This window comes from Nilaparvata lugens, chromosome 5 (assembly GCF_014356525.2).
Source record: "Nilaparvata lugens isolate BPH chromosome 5, ASM1435652v1, whole genome shotgun sequence".
Lineage (NCBI taxonomy): Eukaryota > Metazoa > Arthropoda > Insecta > Hemiptera > Delphacidae > Nilaparvata > Nilaparvata lugens.
Window position 1 is genome coordinate 55370466 of NC_052508.1, and position 15293 is coordinate 55385758.

The 15293-nt window shown below is 33.4% G+C and overlaps 1 protein-coding gene across 1 annotated transcript; it reads right to left on the minus strand.

Annotated features, from left to right (window-relative positions):
* Positions 1-6554: 6554 nt before the first annotated feature.
* LOC120351645 lies at positions 6555-15195 on the minus strand. The gene is made up of 2 exons (XM_039429549.1): positions 14844-15195; positions 6555-6701 (listed from the first exon to the last, which is right to left on the minus strand). Exons 1-2 carry the CDS (start codon positions 15063-15065, stop codon positions 6555-6557), a joined length of 369 nt encoding a protein of 122 aa, XP_039285483.1. The 5' UTR covers positions 15066-15195.
* Between the last annotated feature and the right edge of the window lie 98 nt (positions 15196-15293).

Consider the following 15293-nt stretch of genomic DNA (forward strand, 5'->3'; position numbering starts at 1 on the left):
AGATAATACCATTATCATAAAAGTGTTCTATAAAGATTTGAAAGATACGTTTAATATATCACGAAAAAAACTTTATTTAGAGGTGCTTACAAGTGATTGAGTTTTGAGTCAATAAATTAGGTGAGTAGTTCTTTATTATCCAGAATAACTTTTATCTGTTTTTTTTTTATTGTGGAATGTAAAAGTTTATTTAACAGAGAGGCAGTTTTATCTAATAATCTACAGATTTTGACAGCAGTTATCCTCCTTTAGATATCCAAATTATACATTAGTTTATACTTCGAATCACAGTAGAGTATTGAAATGAGTTTTTCTTTCGAAATGATTCAAATGATAAATAATAATTCTCAATTTGGTACATCATCGCTTGGAAGAATTTTTTAATCACAAATCCAATGTTACTAATGTGAGTGAGTAGTTTACAATGTTGACGAACCATGAACCATTTACATGTTAATATTCAGAGCATCACATGAAAACAAACTGCTATTAGTTTATTGTCACCATGGTTATAAAAATAGTGAGTTATTTACAATTCCACTTAGAATTTTGCAATCAGATGTTTATGATCGCGGAATGTTTATTGAAAATTGATTTAAGCCCACTGATATCTCAGCTCAGCATTAGGCTACTTTTTATTTTAAAAGCGTTCAATTATTTTATTTCTGGTAATTTTAAATATTTCTATATCATTATTAGAATAATTACAGGAGCATTAATAAATTTAGTAGGCTATTATTCTGCATTTATTTGCTAAATAATTGACCATACTCATTATTTTATATACAGGCTTTGGAGTGTAGCCTATATGAAATTGATGACCAATCATTGCTGGCAGTTTTAAAGGGTTGAAAGGCTTTATTATTAAAGCCTACTTAAGGTAAACAAAATGAAGCAGAATTGTAATATGGAGCCTTGCGTGAGAAATGGGCGGGATGATTAAATTAGCCATTACAGCGCTTCCTGCTAATTAAACTCTATTATCAGTAAGGCTTACTCAGCAATGATTATTTACAAACTTTGTAGTTCATCACTAGGTAAGTTAGAGTGAGAAAGAATGAGTAAGTAAACGATCAATCAGGAAGAATAAATTATAGAAGGAGAGTGATGCTAGTGGCCAGCTATGTCTGCTACAATTATGAATGAAAAGAATTAACTAGCGTAAACTTCACGGTTGGAGAATTACATAATCATTCAGTTCTAGGGTATACTTTTGTTTTTGTGGCTTTTCAACTATTTGAGTTTGTTATCCTCTCTGTGATTGTTGGTTAGCTATCTGGCGCTGTACACTGAATTCAAACAACAAATTACTGTCACGAAAACTATAAAAATAAGAACTTGGGCGCTTTTACTTCATCTTTGTTACAATGACCTTCCAGATCCAGACAATTCTTTTGTGGAATAGAATTATTATCGTTTTTACTGCTGCACTTGTAGAGTTCTCTTATCTAATCTTGTTCAGCGTTAACTTACCTACAACTGTTGTTTGGTCTGCAAGGAGTTTTACAAACTACAACGACTTGAAGAGTTTAATGGAATTTGAATTTGAAAAATCAATAAAATGTTCCTTTTTTGTAAAGAAATTACAATTATATATAATACTAGCCGTCAGACTCGCTTCGCTCGCCATATGAGTGTAGCCAGGGGGCTCCGCCCCCTGGACCCCCGACTGGATCGTCCAAAAATGAGATCAGCGGGCTCGCTTCGCTCGCCTGTATGTAGACCTCAGCGGAACCTCTGTACCGAATTTGAACGTATTATGTCAATTTGATCTCGAAAAACACTTTACTATATCGGCGTATCTTTGGCGAACAAAATTCTTCCACCTCAGCTAAACCTGTGTACTGAATTTTTTAAATATATTTTCATCAATTATTGAAAAAGTTGAGGAAACGCAGAAAAGCTGAGAAAACGCTAATTTTGGGCGTATCTTTGGCGTTATTTCAAATTCCTTCTAACACAACATTATTGCACCCCAGCTGAGCTTCTGTAGAAAATTTGAACATTTTCTGTTTATTTGTTCTCGATAAAGCTGAGAAAACGCAGATTTTGGGCGTATCTTTGGAAATTTTTCCAAATCCGTTCTTATTGCGCCTCTAAATGGCCAACTGAACACACCTACCAAATTTGAAATGTTATGTTATATTTCTATCATATGTTAAGACGATCCAGTCGGGGGTCCAGACTAAACGTCTGGCTAAACGGATATGGCGAGCGAAGCGAGCCTGACGGCTAGTAAAGTTAAAATATCGCCTTAAGTTAAAATATCGCCAAAAGATCTCTTAGTGCGCCTCTAAAGGGCCAAAATTGAGCATACCTACCAAATTTGAACGTTTTTGGTCCGGTAGATTTTTAGTTCTGCGAGTGAGTCAGTCAGTCAGTCAGTGAGTGCCATTCCGCTTTTATATATATAGATTATGACTTAAAATACTATTTATCATGGCTAGATGATGATTTCTTTAAAGGGCAACATTTTTGGTATTATCTGAATTCAAATATTATTTGTATGGTAACTGGGTCTTATGAGATAAAAAATAATACTTCACAATATAGGCTAACAATTTTTTCCGAAAAAAGAAGAACATTTTATTATGATTCTACTGTTTTCCCAAGATTATTATGACTAATGTCCTTTATAATGGACTAATGTATTGTGTATTTACGATCTCTACCGTGCTGCATATAAGTTAAAGAATATTTCAATAGAAATGTGCAAGGGCATTCTTGTTGAAATTATAATATTTAGAATTGAATCTTATTTAAAAGAGAATAGAATTATTTCTAATAACTTATTTTTTTAAACAATAAATGGATCAGCAAATTAATCAGCAAATCGGTTATTGAACTACTTTATTGACGGGCTTTACTTAATTGAACCCAAACAATTCATTTCTAGGTTTCTTGCATTTCAGTGACAAAGCTATATTTTAATAATTCATTAAATCTCTAGGCAAGTTCAAATTTCAAATCACCTCCAATATCGTATTTTGCTACATTGACGCATTCCAGTCTGATATTAAACTCCTATTTTCTAGATCGTTTACAGTGCATATTTTTCAACATTTATTGAAGGTTGAAATATCATTCCTGTATTCATTTTTTGTCAGCGATTCCAAACGGAAACAGGCTTACGACTATTTATTTTTTGTTTCCGGTCCGGCAATAATAAGCACGCACAAGGATCGCACATGTGTGAATACTAGCGTTAATATGTGGTAGTTTCTTTTTGTCGAGCGTCGACACATCTTGACGGATTTTTATCGTGTGAATCGCCTTGTTTCGCCATTACAACCTCCACTAGAAGACACTCTCTTGCGTATGTGTGAATATGGTATAGTACACTTTTATACATGTACATAAAGAAACGATAGAGAATTTACTTCGACACTTTTATACAGCCTTGGCGACATTTTTTCTTAACTTTTTGCTAAAAAAACGTTCACTAGACAGTCGATAATTGAGGATGTATTAGCATTTACATATGCTAACAACAGTGATAGAAGGCCACCTTCCATCCCATTCATGCAGTTATCGACTGAATGAAACCCTTGAGAAAGATAACGCACTCTTGAATTCAAATTCGTATGTCTGGCATATCATTCATGTACCGTACGTACTAAATAGTACACATTTTTTTAGGCATTTTGCCATCATGTCTGCCCTTGGACAAAGTATGCTCAGCATATGAAATCGAAGTTTGTTACATGATTTGATAAATGAAGATGATGATACTGCTATTACAAAACAATTAGAATGTATCATCTGTCTATTCTTATGTCTTATGTTGAACCATCTAACATGATGCGGTTGCTCATGTACATTTTTATCATTATGGTCACTGGGTTCAACATCCTTATTCTTCAATTAACCTTCATTCCCATTCTATATAAATATCATTTTAGATATGAGATATCTGAGATTTCCATTTATCAGTTTATAAACTGGGAGTATATATATTTTTTTACACATCTACTGTACATTACAGTTATATTTATTATATTATTTGAATTGGTCTGAAGAGAAAGGGAACATGTCAAAAATCAGAATTTTTCAGGAGAGAGAAAAAACTTAATACAGATATAAGTATTGATAATTCCAAGTTTTTTTTTGTCATTAGGGTGCAAACTCTTTTAAGACAATAATTTTAATTCCAATATCTGAAAAATGCAACTTCATTCTGGATTTATATATGATTTTTCGTTAATGACATGTTTCAGGGGAGAAAAAACTGAATACAGATGAAAGTATTGATAATTTCAAGATTGTTTTTTGTCATTAGGGTGCAAACTCTTTTAAGACAACAATTTTAATTTCAATATCTGAAAAATGCAATATCATTCTGGATTTATATATGATTTTTCGTTAATGACATGTTTCAGGGGAGAAAAAACTGAATACAGATGAAAGTATTGATAATTTCAAGATTGTTTTTTGTCATTAGGGTGCAGACTCTTTTAAGACAACAAATTTAATTTCAATATCTGAAAAATGTAATATCATTCTGGATTCATATATGATTTTTCGTTAATGACCTGTTCCCTTTCTCCTCCAAATTAGAAAAAATTAATTGAAATTCATACAGTTCTGTAAGAAAAAATTTATTGCAATATAAATTGCTCATTATTTGGAAGGTGAATAATAGAAATAGGTTTAAAAATGTATTACAGATAAGAAGTATCAAATTTTACCAATATTCATTGTTGTCTCTCAATCAGCAGCCATGGTTGCGTTTCATTTTGGAATATCTTTGTAAAACTCCACTGCTTTTTTACCCTGGATGTATTTCTGGAGTTTCATTAAGTCCTCAATTTTGGCTCGTTGATTGGAACACCGAATTTTATCAGGCTTATACATTTTTCCAATAAAATCATATTGATAGTCTACCACTGAATGAATACTATCCATTTCATTATTTTCAATTCATTACTCAAATATTTACAACATTGTATATTAAAATGTCAGTTTTGTTGCTATGGAAATGATCTCAATAGAATTGTTTCTTGAAAAATTTCACAGTTTCTAGTACATTTGCCTAAGCCATGAGCACCAAACCCACCCTCAGTCGGACAAATGAAAATCCTGCCTTTTGAGTCACACTAAAAAAATAAACCAAACTCAAAGTATAATATATCCTATATTATTATATTGGGTACATAATCGAGTAATTTTCTAGTCATTATTCTGTCGTTATACAGTACACACACACTCTCTTCTCATGAGTACAGTTATGCATTTGCAAAGACTTCTCCTGAAAATGTATTTCAATAGTTCATTGACCTTTCTACTTATGCCTACCTCATCCAACAATAGACCATTCCCAATTTGAAAGAGCTGACTTTTACCACACTCAATACATTTGAAAGTAGATAATTCTGAATAACTGTTGGCTAGGCGGATTTAGAAGTTCTAGGAATGATTCTATTTATAAACTGTTACTGTATCAATTGAATAGGAATGGACTTTCCTTCCAAGTTCACTCAGTTGAATAATTGTGGATTCCACCACCACTCAATGGAATTAATACATGAATATCCATTTACCAGGTAGTTGAATGTATTCCAAAGATCAATGACCTTCTAATATGTAATTTTTAATGACTTAGAATTCCATGTTATGTTTCAAAGTGTTTCATACAACTAATAACAAAAAATTTTATTTCCAATAACCTACAATCAAGGTAAAAGGCTCTCCTGGCTTGTTATGATACAGAGTGTTTGATCAAGTTTTAATAAAAAATTGCATAAAACAGGGAAGAAAGGTTGAAAAGGGAACATCTTTATATAAAACCAACCAATTAGAGCTCTCAAATGGAAAACAAACATTGTTGCTAATCAGAGATAACAGAGGGGAATCAGTTATGTAGGCTTGTCAAAATTTCCTGTTTTTCTAGGGAAGATTTTTCATTGGTTTGAAGTTGAAAAAAATGGAAACGAATCACTTTTCGTATACAGTGTATGTATTTAGTTTCCCGTAAGATTGAGAGCAAAACAAATTTTGTATCACATTTTTCTCAGATCCAAGATTATATTATTATTCAGTTTAATTGAATGAATTGCCCTGAATGAATAAGATTTGATTGACCTCAGAAGCATGTGTATCCGATGTACTTTATCCCATACTCATAACTATAGATATTTTTTTCAAAAGATAATTGATCAATATTCGATAAACGGAACAAAGAGCATGCAATTGAGACATATTAAGTGTAACATAAAATCGTTGATCATCCACTATAATAATATCACGAAGAGCTTACGTATTACAGTTGAATATTTGTATTGTATAAATGCTAATATTTCCATATTTCTTCATTGATGAGATAAATAGGGGTTTGATTGAGTTCGAGTTTGAATTTCATGAATTCCAATACAGTCATACTTAGTGCCGGTTGCACTAACATTTAACAGCCGGCTAAATTTTAACCGTGATTATCTCCACGAAATCCAGAGACGCCGTCTTTTCAAAAACACCTTCTTTTAACCGGCTGTTTTGCAACCGGTCCTTAGCGTTTCAGGAGCTAATGTTTTTTTAGTACGATATTGAAACGTTATGTATTATAATATTATTATGATTTCTCCTTTAACGGGCTGAGGACCCTGAATTCGGCTCTTGGCAACATCGAAAGGTATATTGGCCAACAACCCAAAAACGCCAGCCGTGAATCCTAGAGAGACTCTCTTCATGAACTCGTGGACTGGATCCTGTAAAAAAGAAAAACAGGAATAGTTCAATTCAATTCGTTTATTTCCACTTGGCATACAATACATGTACATATATATATTTGAAATTCAACAAAATAAGAATCACATTTTTACAAAAACAGTAGAAAGAACATATTGGTTGAGTGGAATTCCCCCAGTAAGACTATGCGTCTGAGATTGGGGGACAGTTCCTGCAAGCAGTATTATTCAATAAGTAGTTATAATTATGGTATTATATTCACTATAAATTACAATACGTGTAATTAAATTTACACAACTAAGATTCAGATAACAGTAGGTGAATTATAAGTGATAACATAGTATAGTGTTGGGTGTAGCTTGATATCTAGAGTGGGAGAGCAAGAGGACCCAAAAACCGCAGGTAATTTATTGTTTTATAAGCCACTATTATGTTTTGAAACTCTAAATACTTGAACGCAAGGTATGAGTGTATAAATGAATTTAGCATTTCGAAATATTAATGTATAAAGTTATTCCCCAATGCATTTACTCTTGCTAGGTGTAAGGTGAGTGAATTAGCCTCTCAGCTCCAATCCAGCCTATGCTGAAGAGCCATTTCATCAACGAGCTTTTAAAAATAACATTGCTTTTACAAATCAAGTAGTTATGAACATTAGCTATTTTTTAAACTAACATCATTCAACACCTCTTTCGCACTCACATAAGTTTGGAGTTAATGGTACCTTATCTGCAATGAATGGAATGTTCAAGATTGAGTTGGGAAGCAGGTTGTTTTGAGTAATTGAAAGGCTTAGAACTTTGGAAATTGCGTACAGTTGATAGGTTGCAGTAGTGAAGGATGGGAAAACAAACCAGAGGGCATTTATGAACCATATTGTGGAGACTGTGAGATGGAAAGAGTTGAGAGAAAGAGAGAGAGTGAGTACACGTGAGCTAGAGAGATTGTGTGAGAGAGAGCGAGAGTGCACGTGAGCTATCGTTTGTAGGAAACGTTACCGATCGGTGAGTGATGGCCGATTGATGAATGAGATTTATTAAAAATTAATTACGGTGTGCACAAAAAATGTGGTTGTGTGAGTGAGAGAGATGATTGGCAGGGGATGATTAAAGGGTGGAAGAGGGGGCTAAACACGGTCGAGGTTTTGTAGTGTGAGGGGTGAGAAGGTAGAGGAGGTACGCAGTTGTCAAGTAGTGGCAAGTGAAGGGCTCATTAATTAAGAGAGCACCGGTTGTAGCTTTTTGAAAAGCGACAAGTACCCAGTAGGCCTACCCACTGCGACTGAGCATAAATATAGTTCCAGAATGCAAGAGATGTTTATGTTTTGCTGGTGCCAAGTGCTATGCAATGATTCCAAGTGGCTACACTTGATGACTCTATTATAATATTCCAATGTGACCAGGATTGTTGCCTCACATGATACTTGGAAAGTGTTTAAGCAGAGGCAAACAAATAGTTTGACTTACGCTCATCTTTTCTATGGTTTAAAATCGTTTCAAAAAGTCATGAATTGACTATGGATTTGAATAAACGTCTTGGCTTTGTTTTGAGAATCGTATCAATCATTTTTGTCTAAAATACCTGAATTGGACTGTTCTCAAAGTATAGAAACTCAACATATTTTGTATTAATTCTAAAATTGAAATATTGCTTTTGTTTGCTCCAAATTTGAAAAGATAATTCACAATTCTAATTCAGTTTCTTATCTTTTGAATTTCGGAGAAAATGACATATTTCTTAACCATGAAAATAGTTTAAACAATATTCATAGATATTTCAAATTTTCTTTACATATTTTTCTTAAATTGAATGAGAATTTTATATTTTATTCATTTCATGTCAATGTTTCCTAAAAACAGACAGAAATATGTTATAGCAGCTAATTCATTGAAATATTCAAACTTTATGAATAATCTCACAACCCACTGCCAACACACAAGGAATCTTATATTGGCAGTGCTGAATATTTGGCTACATTGTAAATAATAAATGTTGTGCAAGTTAAATCAATGTCTATTTGTAGGCAATTGTATATTGCATACTCTAATGATTGTATTGTACAAGTATTCGTATGTGATTTTTGGCAATAAAAATTCAATTCAATTTAAAAAAATCTAATCATATTTAGAATCTTATACTTTTCGGGAAAACTTATCAATGGAGAAAAAAGCTGATAATTTTTTTCAAATATGGAGTCTCTTGATAAGATGTTGTTCTGTGACTTTTCGGGAAAACCCGAATGAATAAAATCATCCGTTCAGCTTGTGATAAGTTGATAATATTCATTCCACTAGAGGATTACGTTTTCCATTCTATGGTTTAGGTATAGAGTCTTCTAGTGAACAATGATTTCCATAACTGTTTTTAATCTATTCCAACTACTACGGCATAATCAGTTTAACAGGCCGTTAGCACGATCTCAATGAATCGGTTAGATAGGTGAACGAGCTATCACCTCACAGTTATCGATTTCGCTGTTCCGGAAAAAATCTCATTTTCACCTCCAACGACAAGTCAAGGGAGAGCAGAACTGTTCTTTGGTAACTGGTAACTGGTAACGAGCACTTTCTAATCAGATCGGCAATGTCGATCGGAATGTACGATGGAGGGGGAGGGAGTGGGAGTAGGCGAAGAAGAAACAGCGTTACTAATAACAACAGTCTGATAAATAACACACATAACTTGTTGGCTCATAAAATATGATAAGTTGTGTGTTCATAATCGGCCGCTTCTATTGAAGCAGTGTTGCTCTGCTGCTGCCCCCGAGACAAGGATATCATTACCCGACAAGCTGCTTGCCTCCTTATCAGTTGTTCGTTCGCTCTACCTGCTTTCTCTTGAACAATCCAGATCGACAAATAAACAGGCAGGGGCTTGGCTGGCAATAGCTGTTTGAACACTGAAAGACCGCCACACCGCAGCTATCGACCACTGAGGAGTCCTCATGTCAAACACTGCAAACGCATTTTGAAATGTGTAAATTCTCAAAAAAAAAACACATTAATGTCTGCTCAGTAAATTGAACAGAAATTTCATAAAGTGGAAAACGTAGCCTTCTTCTCTGGAATAGTATATGAATCAAAATTTGGGGAGGAACAGCTTTGGGCTGTGCCTGTTGGTCATCCCAAACTATTTAAATAAATATTTGTGTATCTTGAACTAATAAATAAATGAATTAGAAACGACAATAAACCGTATTATTTAAGTTAAAATCGAATGAACTTCCCTAGAATTAATATTCTGAGAGACCAAATATGTGTCAAGAAATGAACAATATCTTGAAGAAAGATTTCTCAAAATTTACTGTTTTTATTCGCCGCCGATTCGGCAATGGATAGCCCCCAAGATTTCAACTTTATAATTATGCTCATATTACAAGAAGTGAAGATTATGAAGCAAGTTTAACTTTATAAGTATGTTCCATTTAGGGAGGTTGATATCAATACTATCCGAAATACTCTAAGAAATGTCACCGGTAAAAAGGATCCCAAAAGCGTGATGCACATTGAATTACAGAAAAGTTGATAAGCAATAAGTCCTGTTTCCTGTCCTTTTCAACTATTTTGTTAAAATATTCTGTTGTCTATTCCTAAAAATTCTATAGCCGTAGTTATTCTATAGCATAAAGACATTTATGTGAAAAGACGAAAGCTTTTAACGACCAATTCAGCGCAGCGAATTCAAAAGAATACAACTGAGCTACAAGACATGTGTCCTTGGAGGAAGTGCAGTACATTATAATGGTCGAGAAAGTCAATGCATACCAGTAAACAAAGAGGTCCGGGGACTGGCGTCGTCACATATGGACAGTCAGGTCAAAATTCTACATGGCTGACTAGTTTAGAATACTGAGCCCTATTTCAATAATAGGCAGTTTTGTGCATTTTCTGGAAATTCTCCCAACAAACCATTGCCAAACAATTAGAATAGAAACGCTTGAGGAGTGAACGATTGCTAGGTGGATGAACTCTGGAGAATTCTTAGAAATATTTCAGAAAAAGCTTACAAGAAAAGGTTGCCTGTCCTTCTACAGGAATAAATCTTCTTGAAACTGAAAATTAACAATGAGGGAGTGCATATTCTTATCTATAAACTATAAGGCTGCTTGTCCTTACACTGAAATAAATCTTCTTCCAACAGAAAATTAACAATAAGGGCGTGTTTATTTCAATCTATGAACTTTCACCATTTCAACAGAAGAACTGAAGACAAGAGCAGTGAAAGAGAGAGTTCACAAGAGGCTTTATACAATGAATATATTTCCAAGTATGGGTAGGGTCATTATCCCATCGTACACAATGATCAAACTATTTCTGAAATACAGATTTCCGAGAATTAGTTTCAAACATATTCTATTGGAACCATGGATCTATTTGGTTCCAAATATTTTTGAATAGATGGAAACGTTAGTTGAAAAATATGTCAAATTAATAATTCAGCCAATTATTGGCAATTCATTAAGTTATTTCTTCTCAGATAATGAAATATTATAATTTTTCGATTTAATGGAGTTTTTTCAAACTGAAATATAGAAAACTTGAAGTAAGTTTTCAGAGATTATTTGAAGAAAAACTTGATAATGGATTCAACATTCCGAAACTAGTTGTTATTGTATTTTATATAAAAAAGTTTTTTCCTAAAATATTGTACTACAGTGTATAGAATTATTTTTCAACTAATTTTTCAGAGATTATTTCACTCATGTTCAAACTGTTTGTTGGGATGTTGCAGGCTTCATTTAGAATGACAGCAACTAAGAACAAGTTCCACCGTTCACTAATAAATAAAATCTGTCCGCCAACTTTAAATAAGTTGTCAGAAGCTTATTTTGTTGCGGACTGTAATTTCTGTCCAATGATCAAGTAGTAAACTGTATTCTGGATGTAATAATAATAAGTTTACAAGACTCTAACATAAATATGATGTGTGTTCTCTCTTTATAATTTTTAAGTGAAGCAAAGAAGCTCACACACAATGTTCGTGGGAGATTTTCAGCTTGTCGCTGGTAGTATATATCAAAAGGAATGAGAGCTGGTGAATGATGATGCTAGAGAGAGAAAAAACAGCAAGTAGAAGAGGAGATAAGAGAATGAATCAACGAGTTACTTTTGTGCTCAAGTGTGGTGGAAAATGTATTTCTGGTCTAGTAAACGAGAAGACGCAAATCCGCAGCTAATTTTTTTTTATATTGCACTGGAAACTAAGAAAATCTTTAAGACACTTTTTATAAAACGAGGTAATAATCCAACGCTCTATGAATCGTACTTCTGCCCATAAGCACCAACTCGGTTTGAAGGGAGATACATAAGCTGTTCGTGAATAAAACACATAATACAGAAGTTTTATTATCAATCTATCTAAATTTGAAATTGTTTGTTTTATTCTGATTTGTATATTCAGATTGATAATTTGGTGTATAAATTGAAATGGACATAACCTACATAATATTTGTACAATTTAAGACAAAATTAGGAAATTGAAGAAGTTTTGGGCAATAGCCTGTTTTTTTCTTTCCCGACTATTGTATTGTTTGCTCTAATAAATAAATAATAAATAATGCGATCATATAATATACCTTGATGTGATCTTAGTTAAGAGTTGAACATAGTTGGTGCATATGGCCCTAACTCTCACACTCTCATTCTTTCTGCACATTCATTTCAATGAAAAAATATAGAATTGAATCAATCAAACTATGAAAGTGACATAAGTGGTCGTTTATCTCCTCAATTTTTGAAGCAATTTTTCGTATTGAATCTGTTTAATGCTGAGTACGAAATGTTTAGCTATTGAACCTTGACGTTGTCCAATTCAGTCTTCTGATAAGAGGAGAGCGAATATGAAGTCCATGGTTGAATGTAATCATTGTTAACTTAGAAAACAGATTACTTATCTCGCAGTGACGCAAGCAACTGTATCATTTTTGAGTTTAGTGAAATGAGCAGAATGATTGTTGGCTTATTTCCACTGTATACTACCAGTACTTCCTGTGTGAATTATGTCTATTTTGGCTGTGCTTTTTAAACGTTTTGTCTTATCTAAATTCACTACTCCATACTCATGCCATGGTTGAGTAATTTAAGTTTACAGATAGTATGAATTATCGGCCAACAGGCCAACTAATTGATTTTTGGGAAGTTTTTCTCCAAGAATGTATATCAAAGAGAAGTTTTAAAAAAACTCGGACTATATATTGGGATGAGAAAATCCTTGATTGTATTTCATTGATAATATAAATTTCAGCCATGTCCTATTCCAAATACGTCATAGCCTCAGGAATGCGAGAGAATTCTTGAACATAACAGGGCTTTATGCCATTATCTGGTGTGGTATTGTGCTGTCCTTTGGACTTGTTATCTGAAACTAAATAATATATGGAAAGTATGTTACCGAAATTAGATTATACAGAGGCCATTCGAATTGAGTCATGGAATTGATAATATTTGCCATCAAATTCAACTTCTACAGTTGAACTGTTCATTTGATTTGAAGAGATTCTCCAGCAAAAGGTGAATAACCTTATCTTGAATACCGTAGTCCACAAATAGGCCTATATGTATGTGACTTTCTCCAATCAATAGATAAGATTATGCTTCTCTGCGTAATGTGGTATATTTAGAATTAAATAGTATGTGAATATCATTCATGCGGAAACGCAATTGTTGGAATTTCTTAATTGATGGGAATTGGAATTTACAGTGAAATAAAATTATCTTGAGCTTCCCTTCAACAGTATTGGCTTCAACTATGCTAATTAGAGATAATAATGTTTGGAAAATTTTGTATAACTGTAAATTTAAACTATCAATTGCCTTGTGATATCATTCTGTTCCTGTTACTTTTACACTATACATTATTGAAGTACAGTAGAAGAAATACAGTACACAAGCTAGTGTTAATAAAATCTATGGGTGATTCTTTATCGATCATGTCTTGATAAACGCTGAAAATAAAGGTATTTTCAAACAACTGAAAATGAAAATTGTACAAGGAAAGTCAGATTTGAATAAATTGGGAATAGATCTATAACATTACTTATAGATTAAAGTGATATAATTCCATGTTGTGTACTTCACTCCAATTTCCAATATTAATATACAGAATTCCATGTTGTGTACTTCACTCGAATTTCCAATATTAATATAAAGAAATCATGATTACGAAGGCGAAGTAATGGAACAAGGAAAGTTTCCAATTTTCTTCTTGCAGTAACTCAGATGAAAGTTATTAATATTACTATTCATAACTAGAAAAATCAACTTCTCAATAGTAATTATTATATTGCTCCTTATACTTTAAAATTGGAAAGCACTTCTTATTATAATTATGTTTTATTGTATTTTGACAAAATTGAAATTTTTGTCTACTTCTAAATTGAGGCCATGCCATATAGCTTCCTATCCTATGTGTGATCTTATAATCACAAACAAACCATCAGATCTATACACACTTTTTTGGCAAATGAATACTTAATATTTGAATACCGGTACTCAATATTAATTCTCAACTAGAGGCCCACCAGCAAACATACATGTCTTTGCAAAGTGCTTATTCTCTCCAGGAAATTATTCTCTCTGCCAATTCATCCAGGATTGAATTTGAACCATAATAACCTGGAAAAGATTTGTTTTCAAAATAATATACTCGCTTCCTTTTATGTATTTCATCCATTTCTCATTATTATTTTGATGAGCTCACTTGAACTTTAAGATAGATACTATACCGAATGCTTTCAAGTCTTTACTAATAGGCTAAGTGTAATTATTTACTAGGATAGGGTGGCTATTGAGCAGGATGATGGGTGCAATAGAATTATATTTATCTCCTTCATATTCACTTACCTGGTGGTTCGCAAGCCACCTAAAATTGTAGGTTCATATATCTCTCATCATACTTATATCACCAACCTGGTACTCATGTGGACAACAAAAAAATATTATTTGTATTCAGTGTAATTATTATATTGATATTGTACTGTCCACATTTGCTACCAAATTAATACTACTTGACTACTAAAATTAGGTAAACACATTTGGAATCTTTGTAAGTGGTATCTTCTTATGAATGAAGAACATAAAAAGTACAGTGATTGCAATGCAAAAATGAAACGTCAGGCGTGAATAATTATTATGATGGTGATTTTGACTACTAATGAAACTGACTTGAAAAAGTGATGGAATTGGCCGTAGGGTTTGGGACATTGTCATTTTGCATGCCCACGGATCTGGCACCGGCAGTGGTTGTAATTTTGTGGTATAGAGTGCGTGAGCTGTCGGTTGTGAGTTTACGATAGGAAGAATTGGGTGAATTGTGCCGGCCGGCGCGACAGACTTGGAATCCGCAGCCCATTCAATATCCCCCCTCCACCGATTGCTGTGCCGCATCTACGCGTCAACAAAGTAGTCCGCGAACCGATGCGAGCATTTGATGCAAGTACGATATGTCAATCGATTGTAAATAATCGAATAACATATAAACACCTTCGAATTTGTATTTTAATAGTGTTAAAGGCGGCGAAGGATGTAATAAAACGATTGCGGTGAGTCGGCGGACGCACCAGTTCCCGCCATAACACATACTCCAAGGCCGGCGGAGTGATACATGCACGCGGG

Coding starts and splice junctions, on each gene's coding strand:
- LOC120351645 (XM_039429549.1), bottom strand. CDS start 15,065: ATGCGGCACAGCAATCGGTGGAGGGGGGATATTGAATGGGCTGCGGAT. Junction 6,702..14,843: donor CAATTCCATCACTTTTTCAA/GTCAGTTTCATT, acceptor TCTTTTTTACAG/GATCCAGTCCACGAGTTCAT.